We start from the raw sequence: 17,991 nt of genomic DNA on the forward strand, positions 1-17,991 counted from the left end.
AATATACTCATGCTAAAATTAAATGTGATGGTCTTGCTATTTCAGAAAATATGTATTCTCGAAATTAAATATCAATTTGGTAGAAAAGTAATAAATATAAATATCTAAATTCAATTCATAATGTTATTCTTTGAGTTTTTTTTTTTAACTCAAATAAATAGGATGAGGATAATAAAAAATGGAAATGCAATTGGTTACTAATACAATCACTTTCTTTTTCCTCAAAGTCACCTTTCTATTTTTAACATGAAGTAATTTTAAGGTTAAAAAACGCATTTAGTCTCTGTACTTTCACTAAAGTAACAATTTAGTTTATGAACTTTAGTTTGTAACGATTTAGTCCATGTACTTTTTCTAAAGTAACAATTTAGTCTATGAATTTTAACTTGTAACGATTTAGTCCCTATAATTTAAAATTTGTAACAATTTAGTCTCTACCATAAATTTTTTTTATTAAAATTAAGTGTCAAATTTTGTATTTAATCTTTCTAATTCATAAATATATTTGGTCCCTCTTTAGTTCATCGATCCATACATACAAGAAACTTAACAAAAAAAATTCACGATAATGATTAAATCGTTACCAACTTTAAATTACAAGGACTAAATTGTTACATATTAAAGTTCAAGGATAAAATTGTTGCCAATTGAAAATATAGGGACTAAAATCGTTACAAACTAAAATTCAGGGACTAAATTGTTACTTCAGTGAAAGTACAGGGACTAAAAGTATTTTTTAACCAAATTTTAACCTCTTATATACTAAAAAATAATAATAATAAAAAATAACCTCTTCTAATGTGTTTAAAATAGAGAACCATACCCAATAATAATAATAATACAACTTTTGAATTATGAAAGGGATCTAAGTCAAAATTTGGAATGTTTAAAGATTTAGGTCTACCTGACTTTTATAAGATTGACAAATCAAAAAAATCCAGCCTAAGTCAACTTTATGTAAACTTCAATTTACACCTGTATTAATTATTATGAATTTATTGGCATACTAAAATTATTATAAATTTATAATTAGGTCAAAGCATGAATTTAAAACGAAAAACTGATGTTGAAGAACTTGACCTAATTTTTGACAGTGGCAAGGGAAGACCAGAAAAGTAGGGTGGGCTGGTGTGAAGGCATATTCCATTCTAACATCCTTTTGTAAATGTACCATTTCCATATTAGTACTACATATAAAATGACAAAAAAAAACGATAAAATTACTTTTGATCATGATACTTTTATTGAAGTAACGATTTAGTTATGTAATAATTTATTGATTATAGTTTAGAATTTGTAATGATTTAATTCCTATTGAAAAAAAATCTATCAAAGATTTTATCAAATTTCTTATCAATGTAGATTTATAAAATGATGAGGGACAAAATATGTTTATAAACTACAAAAGACTAAATTCTTATGTAATGAAAGTGAATACTTATTTTTTATAAGATTTTTCATGGTAAGAATTACTAAAGTTTAAAAACTAAATTGTTACTAATTTAAAAATACAATGACTAAAGATTAATCTTTAGAAAATAAACATGAGAACTAAATCATTACTTCAATAAAAGTCTCAAATATAAATTTTTTTTTTAACTCTATCCTATAATATGGACTCATTTGTTATACTATTTTAAAACATTACTTTCATTATTCAAAATTTTTGTTATTATTATTATTATTATTATTATTTTAAGTACACAACATACTAAAATATTTTATCATCTTTTAATCCAACAATATAAAATTTATAAATAAAGAAAATTAGATAAGATGCCATTTGTTTACTCAAGACAACATAAACAAATTTTAAAAGACGCAAGAACCATTCCTTTCTCTGATTTCTTCAAAACAGTTCTTAAAATTATTGATTAAGTCGCACTATTTAATTACCATTTTTTAAAAATGAATGATTTATAACACAAATAATAATAATAATAAAAGGAGCTAAAAAAGAGACCATAAAAGCAGATGGATTAGGCCATAAAAAGCACACTAAACATTTTTGTGAAACTTAGTGTACGCCATAAATCATGAATCCTGATTATTCTCTTCTGAATTAATTAAAACACTACACTATTAGCAGCAACAGTCTACCTAATCAAACCAATAGAAGAAACTATCTCGACTCACCCGATTTCGAGAATAAGACAATATATCGATCTCTATGTATTCGCTCCTTCCTCCTATGGTCGAAAAATGCAGCTTCCGGTGACAAAAATAAATGGTTTTCAATGCTCACTCAGTGTGTCCAGCTGAGACTGAACCATTTTGAGATATGCATTCTCCATCTAATTCGAGTCCATTGGTTTCGAAGAAGGCCGAATGGAGAGCCCTAACGCACTGCTCGGCTTCACTGTCATTTACAATCAATGAGATATTGACCTGTCCAGTGCGTAACAGAATGAGAAACCTATATATCCGAATCAAAATATAAAATTTTATGCAGCTCATGATCCATAGTGAACATACAAGCATTTCCCAAAAAGAATAGTAATTGCATAAAGGATGACGTAAATGAGTGTTTTCTATATTTTTATATCCGTGAGTGCCCGAACCAACTTGCATGACATCAACTATTCTCAAATCTGCACAAATGTCTGACTCTACTACATTTGGTTGTCAACATAACTCGTAGGATACTAAATTCTACGTAGGTAGTCACCATGGTTTAGACTCATTCCTTCTAAGTTTTTTTTTACTATTTACCTCGGCACCTATTGACCACTAGGCCAATCCATAATGTTTATATCATACATCTTATTAATCCACAGGTTCCTTTGTAATGGTATTTCACTATTTTTTGTTTTTTTCGAGGAAACCAGAGTTGTCTAGTGACAATGGTATATATGCCACTCCTCTCGTTACACTTATGCTCCACCCCATTAATCTTTGGAGGCTTCATCCACCCTAACACCGAACTCGGAGACGAGAGTTTCAAATTTTTAAGTTTTCTAACTAGGAAGGGCTTGAACCCAATTCTTGGAGATACCTCCAAACATCACAAGCCCTTATGCCACCAGGACCTATGATATTTCAAATATGAACTCGGACACAAACACCCTAGACACATGTGTAACTGAAAAGTGATTACACACATGAGAATGGATTATCGATATGAAATATAAGAAAGAATAAACCTTAGAAGCACCCTGGGATATCATTTGAACGTTTACTCCATTGGTGCGAAGAACGTGAAATGCCTGCCAAAAAGTTTTATGGCATATGTTAGAAACAGGCAACAGCCTTCTTGATAACTTCAAAATCATGTAAGTTGATAAATTTACAATTACTAGATGAATTATTATCACATTTATGGTCATCTACTTTTAATGCAATGCTGCCACTCCCAGTATAATAAATATTGATCTTTGAGCGCAGAAATTTTCTCCATTTGCATCAGAATGAAAAATGTACTTCGGAGATAATTTTTTGGAAATTGGATAAAATCCATAAACATTCAACTGAATAAAACAAGATCATAAATTAAGCTTATAAAACCTCAGTATGCCCATGTTTTATTTGTTTAATTTATCACTTTTTAGAAACAATTTTGAATCTTAGTCAAATTTAAAAACAAGAGGTAAGTTCTTTAACTTTTAATTTGAAAAAACAAAAACAAAGATGCTCGTCATTTGGGACTGAAGGAATTTACCAAAAAAAGTGTGTATGACAGAGAGAAAGAAAGAGATCTTTTGCTTTGAAGGCTAAACGAACAAGAACCAAGAGTAGTTAAGGGGGGAAACTAGATGCAGCACCTTTTCTAGTATCAGTGATGACCTTAGAACATTTCCTATGAGAGAAATGATTGATCTATGCTGGAGTAGTTTCACGACAGCAATTTTTTCAAGTTCTTCCACCACATGGTCAAGCTCCTGCCAATATGATATAATGTAAGGCCATATCAACTGTAAATGCAAAGTCTGCAGGGATGCTGATTGTTGAACGTAAATAACAGATGCAGAGTGAGGTAACAAGACTAGCATAATAAACTGTTCGTACTAGACAAGCGACAGTCTTTTCAAAACGAAAGGCACACACAAAAATTTGTCAGACATTGTCGGAGTGAAATGGGATGCACATAAAGAACTAAATAAAACTATACGATAATTTGTAAAAGAAAACAGAGCCATATAATGTATAAACAAAAACATACAATACCATAGTTTCATAGTACCAAACTAAACCTTTTTTTTATGGGATCCAAAGTCAAACTAAAACTAAAACAACCAAATTGCTTTCATCTCTAATTCTTTTAAATAAGTAAAGATCACAAAGAACAGTGAGGGTATATTTCATACGCTTGCCTGCTGTATAAGCTCTCTGCTCCAAAGCTTTGACGGATCCAGGGTCAGTGATAAACTGACTTCACTAGTAGCAACCACATCAACTGATATGCCCAAATCCTCAAAGATTGCAAACACCTGTACTCCAAAGAAGGCACCAAAAAAAAAAAAAAAGGAAATCAATTAAAAATAGCAATAATTCAATCGGGCACTGTTGAAAATAATTGATCACCTGCTCACCTTGGCAAGAAAACCATATTGACCAAGCATGCGAGTGCTAACAATATCCAACATAGTTACATTGCGTTTCAAAACAATGCTTGTTAGCACTGCCTGCAGTTGAGAATATGAAAGGTTATAGCTCTATTCAAGTCTTCTATACAGCTTTAGTTCATTCATTTTCAAAAAATCTAAGTGCTACAAACCTTGCTCATATCTCTGTTGCGGGTGATGAGAGTCCCTGGAGCTTGAGGATTGTAAGAATTTTTAACCCGAACGGGAATATCACCCTCTCTAGCAGGTCGCATCGATTGTGGATGCAGGACCTGAAAAACAAAAGAAAAGAAAAATGGTAAACCCAAAAGATATATGCACCTCAGACATAAATATACCACCACTTTGATCATGCACCTAGATTCTTGATAATCACAAACAAGGGTAAGTAATAGATTTGATGACAGAAAAATATATACAAATCAGAACCCTCATTATGCATTAATTTAGAAGTATGTAAAAGCCTCTGAAAAGAGCAAATCAAAATTTTGAGGAATGGTTGGAGTAGCATTAAAGTGCTGCATGAAAAGCAATATATAGTTTGCACATTTAAAAAGAGCCAGAAATATTACGTGTGGTCCACCTAAATTAACTAAGACATCCCGGTTAAAACTTCATAGCTAAATCAACAAATAGGTAGAAGTTGACAATTCCACCGAGTCAAATGCACAAGTATTTACCTGAGCACCAAAATAAGCAAGTTCAGCTGCCTCGTCAAAAGTCAAAAAGGGAACAGGTTCTGCACCTGAATATATATTAGGGTCACATGTCAAAACACCATCAACATCTTTCCACACCTGCAAGGCACAAAATTAATTTAATATTTGAAACTTCATTGTAATCAAGCTAGGTAGTCCATTGGTTTGACAATGTAACTAAAAAAACAACAGAAGCATTCTTCTAATCAAATAATACAATTTAACTGGAAACAGGAAACTGCAATTTCCAAAAATTATTTAAGAATATGCTGTGACCTGAATCTCCCGCAATCCAAGTGCTTTGCCTATGGTAGTAGCAGTCAAATCACTACCACCCCTTCCCAACGTAGTCACTGCACATGATCTCCAGCCCTTCAATTGGGGAAAAAAAAAGGAGATGACTGCATTATAATTATTTTCCAGATAAGAAACAAATTCTCATGATTCCATTAATTTCAAGAATCAAAAAGATCCAATCCTTCAAAAGGTGCAAACAATAAAGCAAAATGGATAATTCAAAGACCTTTCCAAGGAAGCCAGTAACTATAGGAATAGCAGGATCAGATATCCAATCACCAAGTAACCTTTTTGCGACAGCAGGATAGGTTGCTTCCAAAATGTCAGCATTTGTGAAGTCATCTGTGGTGATGAATCCTATTTCAAAGGCATCATACTGCAAGAGCAGGAATTATCATAAGTTGTCGTCATTCGCAAATTATGATTGATTATAGAATACTATAAAGCTTCTTTTCTCTTATCTGTGACTGTTCGTTGAGCTAGCTTAAAAGAAGCCCTCAACTAATGTGAAATTTATAATGGAAACCACTGTACAATATTGTAAATCATATTTACCTACTATTTCAAGAAGTTTATAATGTGAAGGAAAATAATATTGTCTTCCATATTATACTCAACACTGAAGGTTAAATATATATGGAAATACGTCAACTCCTTTTAGTTTATAGAATAGGCCAGCCGGCCAGGTGTATCAAATATATTCTACAGTAAAAGAAACAGAAGCATACTTGACGGGCTTTGACACCAATCCTATTTAAATATGCTGCAAAAATCCTCGTGGACATGCACTCTCCAAAGGAAACTAAGTAATCTCTTGTTCGTAGAGTCAACTCTTTCATCATAGCAATTCCCTTGAGAAGTTGTTCCAATTCATCAAGGTGTTCTGCAATGTAGTTATGCGATATATATATGTAACAATTATGCCCAAAGCATTGCTGTAAAAATTTAAAATAATAAATTTTGTAACATTCGCAATGTTTATGCTATTTTACTATTTATGGTCCTAATATCAATAGGAATCTGTGAACCCTTAGGAACTGCATTAGATTATTCACAAGGGAACTTGAAAAGGGGATATAAATTTAAGGCATCAGATGAAGATCTCCCTTGCTAAAGTAAAGGATTCTACATCATCATGCTAATATATCTTAACATATTCTTTCTTTTTTTTTTGGATAAGAGATCTTAACATATTCTAAGACCACCATAATTGCAAAAACAAGGTACCAAATGCAAATATTTAAACAAGGCAGGCAATCAAAAAATACTATAAAACTAAAACTTAACACTTAGAAGATTTCATCACCATCACTTCGACCTGCTGGTACTAAGATAGATTAGTAACTAGATTGTAAGATAGCACAATGGTAACCTTCTAGATTAGAAAGCTTCAGCTAAACTGTAGTCTGAGCATCTTAATGCAAGGTGCTCTTGAAGACTCTGAACAAGCATAAAAGCAAGTTGGACAACTACATTTAGATTGTCAGTTTGCCCGAGCTATGTGGGATTGTTTTTTTTTTTAATCTTCTGAGTTTTGTTTGGCCATACCCAGTAATTGCATTGCTATGGTGGAGAAGGTTATTCGAAATCCACTTTGCATATGGGGGTTGGATCCTACAGCAGGTTGGTTAATTTGCAATTATCTGGGGCCTTTAGGTGGAGAGAAACATCATAATTTTTAGGGGTCAGGACTCAGGAGAGGTCGTCGGAGATGGTTTGTCGCTTGCTAGGCTTAACGCCTCTGTTTGAGCATTGATTGCTAAGAAATTTTGTTCTTATCCTTTCGGTCTTCTTATTTTGAATTCAAGTCCTTTTTTTTAGTCAAGTCCCTTTTTTTATGACCCTTTTGTGCTTGTTCTCTTCCATCTCTTCTTCATGAAAGCTCGATTTCTTTTTTTCCTTTTTTTTTTAAACTCAAGGACACAGTTGTACAACCCACAGAACAGATCCTATTAAGTAAGATCGTAAGCTCAGGTTCTTATTTTAAAAAAAGGGTAAGTTGGACAACTACTTAGTAGTTTATAAATATTGATTTTTTTGAGATGCTGAAGTGCGATCTGCTAGTTGATGCCCAATAATGCAAAGTAATTAAATAACTTACAAATAATATCCTCAGTAGATTTAATATTTACATACCAAGACTATGAAAGGAGAAATAGGAATAATCCCCCCGAGCATTTTAGTTCATTCTTCTAGCTAACACCTTGACAGAAAAGAAAATATCTTATTCATTCCTCATTCCTAAGGACTATTAGTTTTTTAACTTTCAATATTCTGATTCTCTCTACTTTTTCTTATGGGTCCCAACCAGACCAAAGTTTATTCTTATTCTAGAAAATAAGAGACAAAATCAATAACAAAGTGCCAAACTGGAGGAAAAGGATAAGGCAGCAAGAATATCCTCTTCAACTAACAAGTTTCAAACACAAAGGAGAGCTTACTTGTAAGAATAGACCTGTCTACACCAAGCTCATCTGCAGTCCTATAAACAATATGACAACGCCCAGTGAGGATGATATATGACATTATTCAGAAGGAGATTGAAGAACTCAAATTTCTTACTTCAGGTGCAACTCTTCTATGAATTTCATCTCTTCAATATCTGATACATTAGTAACTCCACAACTAACAGCTTTTTCTCCAGCCTATTTAATAATCAGGAAACTTCATATCAACCATAGTGTATATGTGTTGAAGGAGAATAAAACGCCATTTCAAGAAAGAATATGAGTAGAGAGACTTGGAAAAGGAAATGTGTACCAGCAAAAGTTTGTTGGTTGTCTTTCCCATGGCCGAAAGAACAATCACTGGCCGCTCCTCAGGGAAGCTGCATATAAGTTCAGCAACCTCCATCATTCTCTCTGCAGAAGCCACTGATGAGCCACCAAACTTCATGACACAAGTAAACTGTTTCTCATTTTCACCATAACTTCTACTCTCAGTCGCTTTTCTGTCGAGCACATCTAGGAGGCTCCCTTCACATCTGACTCTCGAACCTACACGTCTACAGGATAATCTTTTCCCATTGGTGTACAGTCCTGCACTCTGCGCAATGGATGACACGAAATGAAGCTGCTGAGACAGTAGAGGTTGGCAACGCGGTGTTCTACTAGTAGAGGCAGGGGAAATAGTCACGCCTCCAAGAAGATTCAATGCGCCTTCCATGAGTTATTTCGACAAATAATACAATCGCAATAGTTTAACAAAATTAACTTCCAAAAATCTTAAATAGAAATCCTATCAGATTTCAAATGCTTCAGAACTGCAGCTCGATCTGCACAACCCACAAAGAAAACAATCAGTTCGAAAAACATGCGCAATAAGGAAAACATCACAAGACGCAACAAAACTCAACCATAAGCCATCAACAGCCACGCTTTAACTCTGTTTACGCCATCGGAGATAATGAAACAAAACTTATTTCACAAAAAACGAAACAAATCGCTCCATGCTTCTCAAGAACAACCAAAATTTCTGAACCTACTACTCAAAAACCAAAGATTAGGAACAATACCTGGAACACCGAGCTCCGGGGAAATGAGGAGCTGCAGAAAGCAAATCTTAGTCGTATTCCCTCAGAAAATGCTCGGAGTTCTCGGGGTTACGGCTCCGGCTCCTGAAGGGAATGCGAGGACGCAGAAACCAGAAAGCGATGCGGTAGAGAAGAGCACAAAGGCAGCAAATATACCCGAGCAGCCACTGGGCGGCGTCCCGTCAACATTTTTCTCATACGCTTGTTTGTCCACACTTTGAAAAACAGGTCATAGATTGCCAAAATCTTCAAGCCTAAAAAAGTCATTTTACAATTTTTAGAATTAATAATTGGTTCAAATCCTACTTTCTTTCGTTCTTTCTTTTATTTTCCCCCTAAACTATTCCACTTGGTTTGGGAAATTAACTAGTGGCTGGTGCTCGCTACAGCTCGCTGTCTAGAGATGTCCATTTTTTCTACGGACCGCTTAAATGGATGAGGAAACAATTTTCTCCAATACTCAAACTTTCTTTGTATTTCTCGATGTCGATTGGACGGATTGTCCATTGATAGTAGACGGTCCACTGCTACTTTCATGTATTTCTTATAAAAGATCTACTGACTCGAATTTCCAAACAGCAATCGACTCTTTTCAAGTCTAGTGTTAAAGTAGAGAACAAGGTGCTCGTCCTTGCTACCTCTGAATTTTTATGGCATTTTCACTTGCTACACGATTGGGAGGTGTCATTTTGCTATTAATTATCCTAAAAAGGGATGGAGACAAGAAGTGAGTTTCTTGTTTCCTATTTATCGTCCTGCTACACCTTTTTTTAATATATAAATATGTAATGATTAAACCATATAAATTAATTTTTGTATGGGGAAATTGAATAAGAAATAATAATTTTTTAAATTTATTTAATTGATAAATAGTTTTTAAAATAAAAAATGAATGAGGAAAAATTATCTACAGGGAACTCAATCCCCACAAGTTTTCCACGGGGATGGAGGGCATCCCCGACAAGCCTTCTTCATTTCATCTCACCCCGTAACATCCCTACTTGCAACTCCATAATATATATATAATGTTTATCTCTCTTGTTCGTCCAAACTAATTTAACGGCGGTCAACAATAAATAGGTTTAATCATCACTCAAGTATAAATTTGGTCTGCCTTTTGTATTGACTAAATGCTCGGCAGAATTTAGACCTTTAACTTATTTGCATTTTAGAGTGTGATTACTTCTCTTATTTGTCAAAATTTTAATGATGGTGAACAAAAGACGAGTTTAATCATCACTCAAGTATTATCTTTATTTTTTTTATAGTAAATTATAAATTTGGTCATTTTGTATTCAATAAATGTTGGGCGAGAATTTACACCTTTTAACTGATTAAGAGTGTGATTACTTTTGCAATAATTAAAAGTAATTATGAGATAACTTTAATTGATGGAAGTGCTTAGTAAAATTGATTATTTAATGACTTATATAAAATAATTTTCTAATTCTCTAATTTGTAGATAGCACATTTTGAGTTCAGTTTTTTCACTAAATAAATAAAAATATCAAATGTATCATTCCCTTTGTTTCTACAATATAATTGCTTTTCCTAATATTTTGTGGAATAATTTATCGTAAACATAACAGTGTATAATTTAAATCATATAAAGTTGTAAATTATTATTTAATAATAGATTTATATTAACATAGTTAACAATAATTTACCCATACTAATTTCTTCGAGATTCAAGACTAAAATTTCTTCAGAAGTCAAAAAAGTTAAGCATGCAAATTTGTCGATTGGAGTCGGTTTTTGAACAAATCCAAATTGACCCGAAGTTAATCAGTTTTGACTCGAAAATATACGGTGCCAATGGTTTCGAGCCATGCACGGATCCACGAAGGGACCATACCCTTAATTTTAAATAAATATAATTCAGTAGAAAAATGTGCCCCCACCCTGGCGTTTAATTTTGCTCCCCTTTTTTAATATATTATTTTTACAAGGTCGAATTCAGGGCAGCACGTTTGTTTGTTTTTTTTTTTTTTTCCCTCTCTTGACTTAACCATGCCTCGTGTCTCCTTCTGCCTTGTTATTTGTTAACCTTTTTTTTTCATTTTTTAATATTTTTTATCCAGAATAGGTCCAATTCTTAAAAAAATAATAATAATAAATTTATTTAGTTCTACAAAATAATTCCTAATTCTTTTAAATAATTTTTTTATATAAAATATGTCTACTTTTTTCATTTAAAAAACTAATTTTAATTTTTTTTCCTGGAATGTATTTCTTTTAATAAATTTAAGTTCATAACTCTAAACTTAGATAAATGTTATAATTTTTATCTCTATTAAATTTATGTTAGTTCATCCATTACATTTTAAAATCTACAAAAACTTACTAATTAAAAAAAAAAAAATCAAATTTGATTAGTTCACAAAATCTAATATTAAACAACTCGACCAAAACTTTCAAACGTATAACACCTGTAATGTCAATTTTGTCTAAATTCTATCAATTGTTTTTATACCAAAACATATATATTTTCTAATTCATTCCAAACATGAGATTATTTTTGTAAACAATTATTCAAATGAAAACTATCAAATGGTAAATTGTGTGACACATTTTAAAGTTGAATGTTAAAATTATAATATTATTCAACTATGAGTTGAAAATCGATACACATAGTCAAGTTCGAGTATAAAATTGATATTTTTCTATTATCTTTATATACATTTGTGCCCTTGATATCTCAAGTCTGCCGTTTTTCGAGTTGGGGCCGGTTCGGTTCTTTACACGCCAACCAAAGGAGCACCTTTTTTTTTCTTTTAAAAGAAGCAGAAGTTGCAGTATTATTAGTAGGGGCCGGGCCGGGGGCAACCTCGTTAAATAAAATTTTCCGTTTCTGTTGAATGGACATAAAGGATATGACTGTGATCACCCATTACTGACTGCCGCCTTTTTAACACCGTTCGTTAAAACCTACGCTTTAACTGCCCTAAAATCAACGGTGGATACGGGTCCTGTCACGAAAATATTATTCAAAGTACAGTTAGAATAGCATTTGCGCAGGTGGGTTTGGTTCGTAATTAATATGGTCCATTCGAAACGACACAGGCATGTGTCGTTTTTTCTTTTTCGTACTCCGTTGGCCGCAAAACCGCTGTTCAGTAATCAGTGGATGAATAGTACTTAATATTTCAATCCTGTCTGTTGGCACAATAAAAATCCAAAAAATCCATATATATAATTAATTTTATGGTTCAACGTACACGGTGTGGATTCCATATTGACAGGAGGGGTAAATCGACATTTCCATCGCAAAAGAAAATCGACAAAATATCAACAATATATACATAATATTAATATTAATTATTTTTAACTAATTTAGAAATAGAAAAATATTTATTTGTTAATTTAAATATTTTTATGTTTTTGTTTTTAATTTTTCTAACTTTTACATAAATATCCATCGACATCGACATTTCATCGATATTTTCATAAAATTGAGACATCGATATTTCTATCGACATCAATATTTAAAATCTTGATCATACATTCAAAAGAATTTAACCTCCCATGCCAGAGTAGCTGAATAGAACATTTTATTTCATCCACTTAGTCAAAACTGAAAAAGATACATCAAACTAAACACCCCCACATGACGATTTAAAGTACTAAAATACAATATTGCAATAATATATAATATTTGTGTAAAATAAATCCTCACAAAAATTAAGGACAAATTAAGTATGATTAACTAAGATTATGACCGGTAAGAAAATGGGAGATTTAATTAAAAAAAATAGATAAGATCAAATATAAATGTTTTATAGTACATAAAATATGAATTTAGTTGTAAACCTAATTCTAACTTAACTGGTTTAGGTACCTTGTTTCGATCGGATATCTATATTTTGTTGATTCACTCCAAATAATTACTGCATCCCACCAACTCAATATTTTAGTAACGATGTTCATGACAATTACTTATTATAATAAAAGTAAATAAAACTCAAATATTTTTTTGTATTTAATATTAAAAGACTAAATAGACACAAACAATCAAATTTATGAACTAAAATTGTTACTATATTTTTTTCAAATTCAATGAATCTGTTTTAACCAACATTCGGTTGACAATATTAATTATCACTCACATGCAAACTTGAAAGAGTAGAGAGCACTCGAGTATTTAACTCACACTAGTTTTCGAGTCTGTTTCACAAGCCTTCGCTCTATTATGTAACTTCCCTCAATAATTGGATTTGTATACTCTCGCTTTCATTTATTGATACCGTATTGATTGATTTTAGGTCATGAAGAACAAAAGAGGGGAATAGGGGGTCAAGTGACAATGAGACCGTGATGACATTGCTTATAAGACAAATAACATTAATTTCTACCTAGAAGAAGAAAAGTTAAATAAAGGGGATTGAAATTCATCTTCTTTTTTTATTTTTTAATACAACATGTGGGGATGGAAAATTCAAATTCACAGTTTTTTGATTGACGATAGATACCTTAACCAATTGAATTATACTTCCCTTTTGAAAATAGGAAATGACTGCACTTTAATGTATCTAGGCAGATCACTTTTTGAAAGAGTAAAAAAATGCATTTAATCCGTTAAAAATGGTCAAAATGTTATGCCAGGCCAAAAAATAAAGAAAAAAAAAAGATCCAAATATTCTAAATGTGAACTAGTAAAAATAAATGAGAAAAAGCATATACCATGCATATGCATGAGTAGAGGATTACGTTGTCTTATTGTAACAATCAATAATTGACTATCCAATAAGTCTAACAAAATTAGAAAATAGTCTCCCTATGGTTCAAGTAAGATCTGAATTATCGTTTCAAAAAAATAAAAAAGTAAGATCTGAATAAACTTAAATGTCAAATAACAATTTAAATTAAACTTATTGTGCCAAGTTCCTAAGAAAATTAGTAAATAATAATTTTCTTGGGACGTAACATATAATTATTATAGTGAAAAAAATGTATTAAACCAAACGTAACAGAAAAAAAAATATATATATATATATAATTAGCTTCAAAAGTCTTAATTAACCTAAACGAGTAAAGTTTAGCAGTAATTGACATATATTACCAAACAAGAGATTATAAGTTTGATCACTCATCTCGCATGTCGTACTAAAATAATTTTAAATTAAAAAAAAACTAAAATCACAGGTAAGGTTGGAAAAAAATCATGTAAGAATATGCAAATTCAATATTAAAAGAAAACATAAAAAAAAAAAGATCAAATCAAATATAGAATTGAAAAATGAACCCAAAAAAGAAAAAAAAAACGAGGAGAGATTTGACAGATACAAAGAACCCAACATCTTTAGGGCACTTTGTTGCAAAAGGGAAAAATCACAGAAGGAAAAAAGTTAGTAAAATTATTGGAAAATGGTGGCAGTAGAAAAAAGAACGTGCAAATCAAGAAAAGCGAACAATATACGGCGGGCGTATATAACGACGATTGATAAAAGAATCAATATGTACATTGTATCTAAAGTCTAAACCAGTATGTGCAAGTAAATATGAAATAGAAATGTTGTATATAAATCAATGTATGTAAAAGAATGAGGTAAAGAAAAAATGAATGTATAATATGATACTAAATAACATAAAATAGAGAGACGATACATTGTAAATTGGAAACTTAAAAATTAGTTAGTATGAAATAATATAGTAAATAAGTTATTTTATATCATTGTGTAATTATATAATATGATTGTAGAAAATAAACTAGAATAATGTAATTTAAAAAATAAATTACAAAAATAATGTATATTTAAAAGTAATAACAAAATAAATGTGGTATAAATAAAAAATTACAAAATTAAGTTATACATTCAAACTATTGACAAAAATAGGTTAGGTGCTAGTCAAAGTCAATAATCGCATACAATAAATGCGATTTAGGTGCCAACATGACATAGTTGAGGTGAACCTCGAATAACGAATCAGCAAGGAAATCGCGTACATTGTACGCAATTTCTATTTATGGAAAGTCGCCTACAATGAACATGATTTTCATTTAAAATATTTATATATTTATTTATGTAGTTTTTTATTTATTTTACGAATAAAATATTTTATTTTATTAGTATTTTATTTATTTTCTATTTTCTATATAGTTTTTTATTTATTAAACCTATAAAATACAATTTATTTATTATAAGTAAAAGTATACATTCGTCTAGAACATATTTTTTCAATAAATCTTAGATCATATTAAACATTACAATAATTTATATAAAAAGAATCACATGTACGTAACGGCAACATACAATACAATTGAAAATAGCATGAAGTTAAAAGAGAAAATGAAATAAAAAAAAGTAAAAAAAAAGGTAAAAAGAGAAAATTAAATTTTTAAAAGAAGGTTAAAAGAGAAATTGAAGAAAAAAAAGTTAAAAAACGTTGGAAGAGTAAAAATTGAAAATAAAAAGAAGTTAACGGCGAAAATGAAATAAAAAAAAGGTTAAAAGAGAAATTGGAATAGAAAAATGTAAAAAACGTGGAGTAGGAGTACAAATTGGACCAAAAAAAAGAGTTAAAAGAAAAAACCAAATAGAAAAGATTAAAAGAGATTGATTGAAAAAATTAAAAGAGAAATTGAAAAAAAAGGTTAAAACAAAAGTTAAAAGAGAGAACGAAATAGAAAAGGATAAAAGAGGAATTGAGAGCAAAAAAAAAACTTAAAAGAAAGTAAAAAGAGAACACTGGAGAGCAGAGATTCAAACTCTAACTCATGAATAGAGGGTTAATAACAATCATTATTATCAATACTGCACAATTCTTACTATTTAAAACAAATGACAAAATAATATATATACCATATATAACTCGCAGCAAATGTATCCAATTTTCATCCCAACACGTGGCATCCTTATAGCCATGTCACACCGAAGTTGCGGCCAATGACTGCGACTTTCACAAATTGCGGTCATTGACTGCGATTTCGGCTTGCAAACAACTATTTTGCCTAAAATTGCAGTCATTAAATGCGATTTACCTGAAATCACATCCAATGGCTGCGATTTCACTACCCTACTCTTAAAAATACTTTCAAATCTACATTATTTGTGTCATTTGTTTTTTAAAAAAAATTCAAAAATCAGTGCACCATGACCAAACTATTTTAAAAAAAAATTGCATGATACACGTATTGAATTATAAATTCAAATTAAAAATCCAAAGAACAAATCTTATATTTAAAAAAATTTTCAAATTACATATAAGGTCCCAAATTTAAAAAACAAATTTTAAATAAAAAATCTAAATCAAATCTAAAATTGAAAAATATGAACGAAAAAATCTAGATTATGTAAAAATTGAAGGAAAAAAACCTAATAATAATTTTGAAATAATTTAAAAGAAAGAGAGGGAAAATGAATTGAATTATTTTTAAAATCGAGAATCTAGAACAGATAAAGATGTGATAAAAGGTGATTTTGAAAGAAAAATTTGGCTGGCTTGCACATGAAGGTAGCCAAGAGAAATGAGAATTTTAGAGAGACAAAGAAATAATAGCAAATAGCCTAGAGAAGTAAATTTTAGGGGGAGAAAAATCAATTTTTTAAAGAGATAAATTTAGGAGAAAAAAAGAATGAAAAAGAATTTTGTTACAGACAAATATGTCAAAGATTAAAAAGAATTAAGCATTCGAAGATCAAATACTTAGTTTTACAGAGAGAAATATGTTTTTAAACCTTATTTAAGAAAAATGAGCTTTTCAGAGAGAGAAATATGTATTTAAACCTTATCTAAACAAAAAATTTAATTAGTTATAAAATAAGTTTATTTTTTAAAAATAAAAAACGGGACCTGGACGGACACAAACCATCCTAATTTATGACAACGTTGATTATTATGGGTCACATGCAAATTTATGAGAGATGAGAGACATTTGAGTGTATAATTTAGACTAGTACAATTTTTGTCTCACATATAAACTTTCAATCATAATAATATTGGCCACTTTAATATATTTTCTCCATCATATCAATATAGATGTAGATCTAGATGTTCAATTATTAATTTTAAAATCACGATGAAGGAGAGGGAAATAAGGGACCAAGTGACAGAGACACCGTGACGACGTTACATTATAAGTACACAAAATAACATTAATTTATAACGAGGATAAGAAAAATAAAAAAATAGGGATTTAACTTTTAGATGTAGGCTGGGGTTAAACTTGAATGTATTAATGGTGCATTAGATCACTTGTTGAAAAAAAAAATGCATTTAACCCATTACAAATAAAAGTTCAAGATTTTCAAAATGTTTGGTTAGGCGGAAAAAAAAAACGAAAATTAAAAAAAATATATATGTAAATAATTTTACGATAAAAAAAAGTACGTAAAAAATAAATATAAACTAGGGGGAAAATGAAAAAGGAAGAAGAAGAATCATAAAACAGTATAAGATTTCTAAATATTTAGAAATATTTTAAACAGTATTTTGGCCTTACTTGAGGTTCCAGCTCGTTTTAGTACCTATAATTTTTAAAAAGTTGATTTTGATTTATGTACGCTCAACTTTTATTCATATATTTCTAATTTCTAAAATATTTGTTTTTGTCTCGTACTTTTAAAAAGTGAATATTTTGATCACAGTTAAAATCATGATTAAAAAACGAGATAAGAAAGATAATTTTTCAAAATACTAGAACCAAAATTATGGCAAACACAAGTACTTTTTAAAAATAGAGACCAAAGGAACATTTTTAAAGTGGCAAAAAAATAAATGACTAAAATAGACATTTTAGAGGTATATCATCCTCCATATCTTGAATGATATGTTGTAAAGCTATTGTTATATTTGTTTTCGGCCCACAACATGCTTTCTAGAAAACTTAAATCAATTTAAGGATAAATAAATATTTTACTAATTAATAATATTATTATCACAATATTCATGATAAAAGTTCATC

General features: G+C 30.4%; 1 protein-coding gene across 2 annotated transcripts; it reads right to left on the reverse strand.

Annotated features, from left to right (window-relative positions):
- Positions 1 to 1,958: 1,958 nt before the first annotated feature.
- On the reverse strand, positions 1,959 to 9,310 carry LOC111011848 (aspartokinase 2, chloroplastic). Of its 2 annotated transcripts, none has more exons than XM_022285765.2 (14): positions 9,072 to 9,310; positions 8,318 to 8,831; positions 8,120 to 8,202; positions 7,999 to 8,039; positions 6,286 to 6,440; positions 5,784 to 5,933; positions 5,537 to 5,632; positions 5,243 to 5,359; positions 4,715 to 4,834; positions 4,530 to 4,622; positions 4,311 to 4,427; positions 3,762 to 3,878; positions 3,144 to 3,206; positions 1,959 to 2,388 (listed from the first exon to the last, which is right to left on the reverse strand). In XM_022285765.2, the coding sequence occupies exons 2-14, from the start codon at positions 8,720 to 8,722 to the stop codon at positions 2,242 to 2,244; spliced, it is 1,704 nt and encodes a 567-aa protein (XP_022141457.1). In that variant the 5' UTR covers positions 8,723 to 8,831; positions 9,072 to 9,310; the 3' UTR covers positions 1,959 to 2,241. The 2 variants fall into 2 exon arrangements, with proteins under 2 accessions (XP_022141457.1, XP_022141456.1); XM_022285764.2 differs by having other exon boundaries at positions 4,305 to 4,427.
- Between the last annotated feature and the right edge of the window lie 8,681 nt (positions 9,311 to 17,991).

This window comes from Momordica charantia (assembly GCF_013281855.1).
Source record: "Momordica charantia cultivar OHB3-1 chromosome 4 unlocalized genomic scaffold, Mcharantia_2.0 BLBB01000004.1, whole genome shotgun sequence".
Lineage (NCBI taxonomy): Eukaryota > Viridiplantae > Streptophyta > Magnoliopsida > Cucurbitales > Cucurbitaceae > Momordica > Momordica charantia.

Excerpts from the sequence above, each read along its gene's own strand:
- LOC111011848 (XM_022285764.2), bottom strand. The coding sequence starts at position 8,722 with ATGGAAGGCGCATTGAATCTTCTTGGAGGCGTGACTATTTCCCCTGCC. Across the intron at positions 3,207-3,761 it reads CATCACTGATACTAGAAAAG|GCATTTCACGTTCTTCGCAC; the intron begins GTGCTGCATCTA and ends ACTTTTTGGCAG. Across the intron at positions 2,389-3,143 it reads TATCCCAGGGTGCTTCTAAG|GTCAATATCTCATTGATTGT; the intron begins GTTTATTCTTTC and ends CGCACTGGACAG.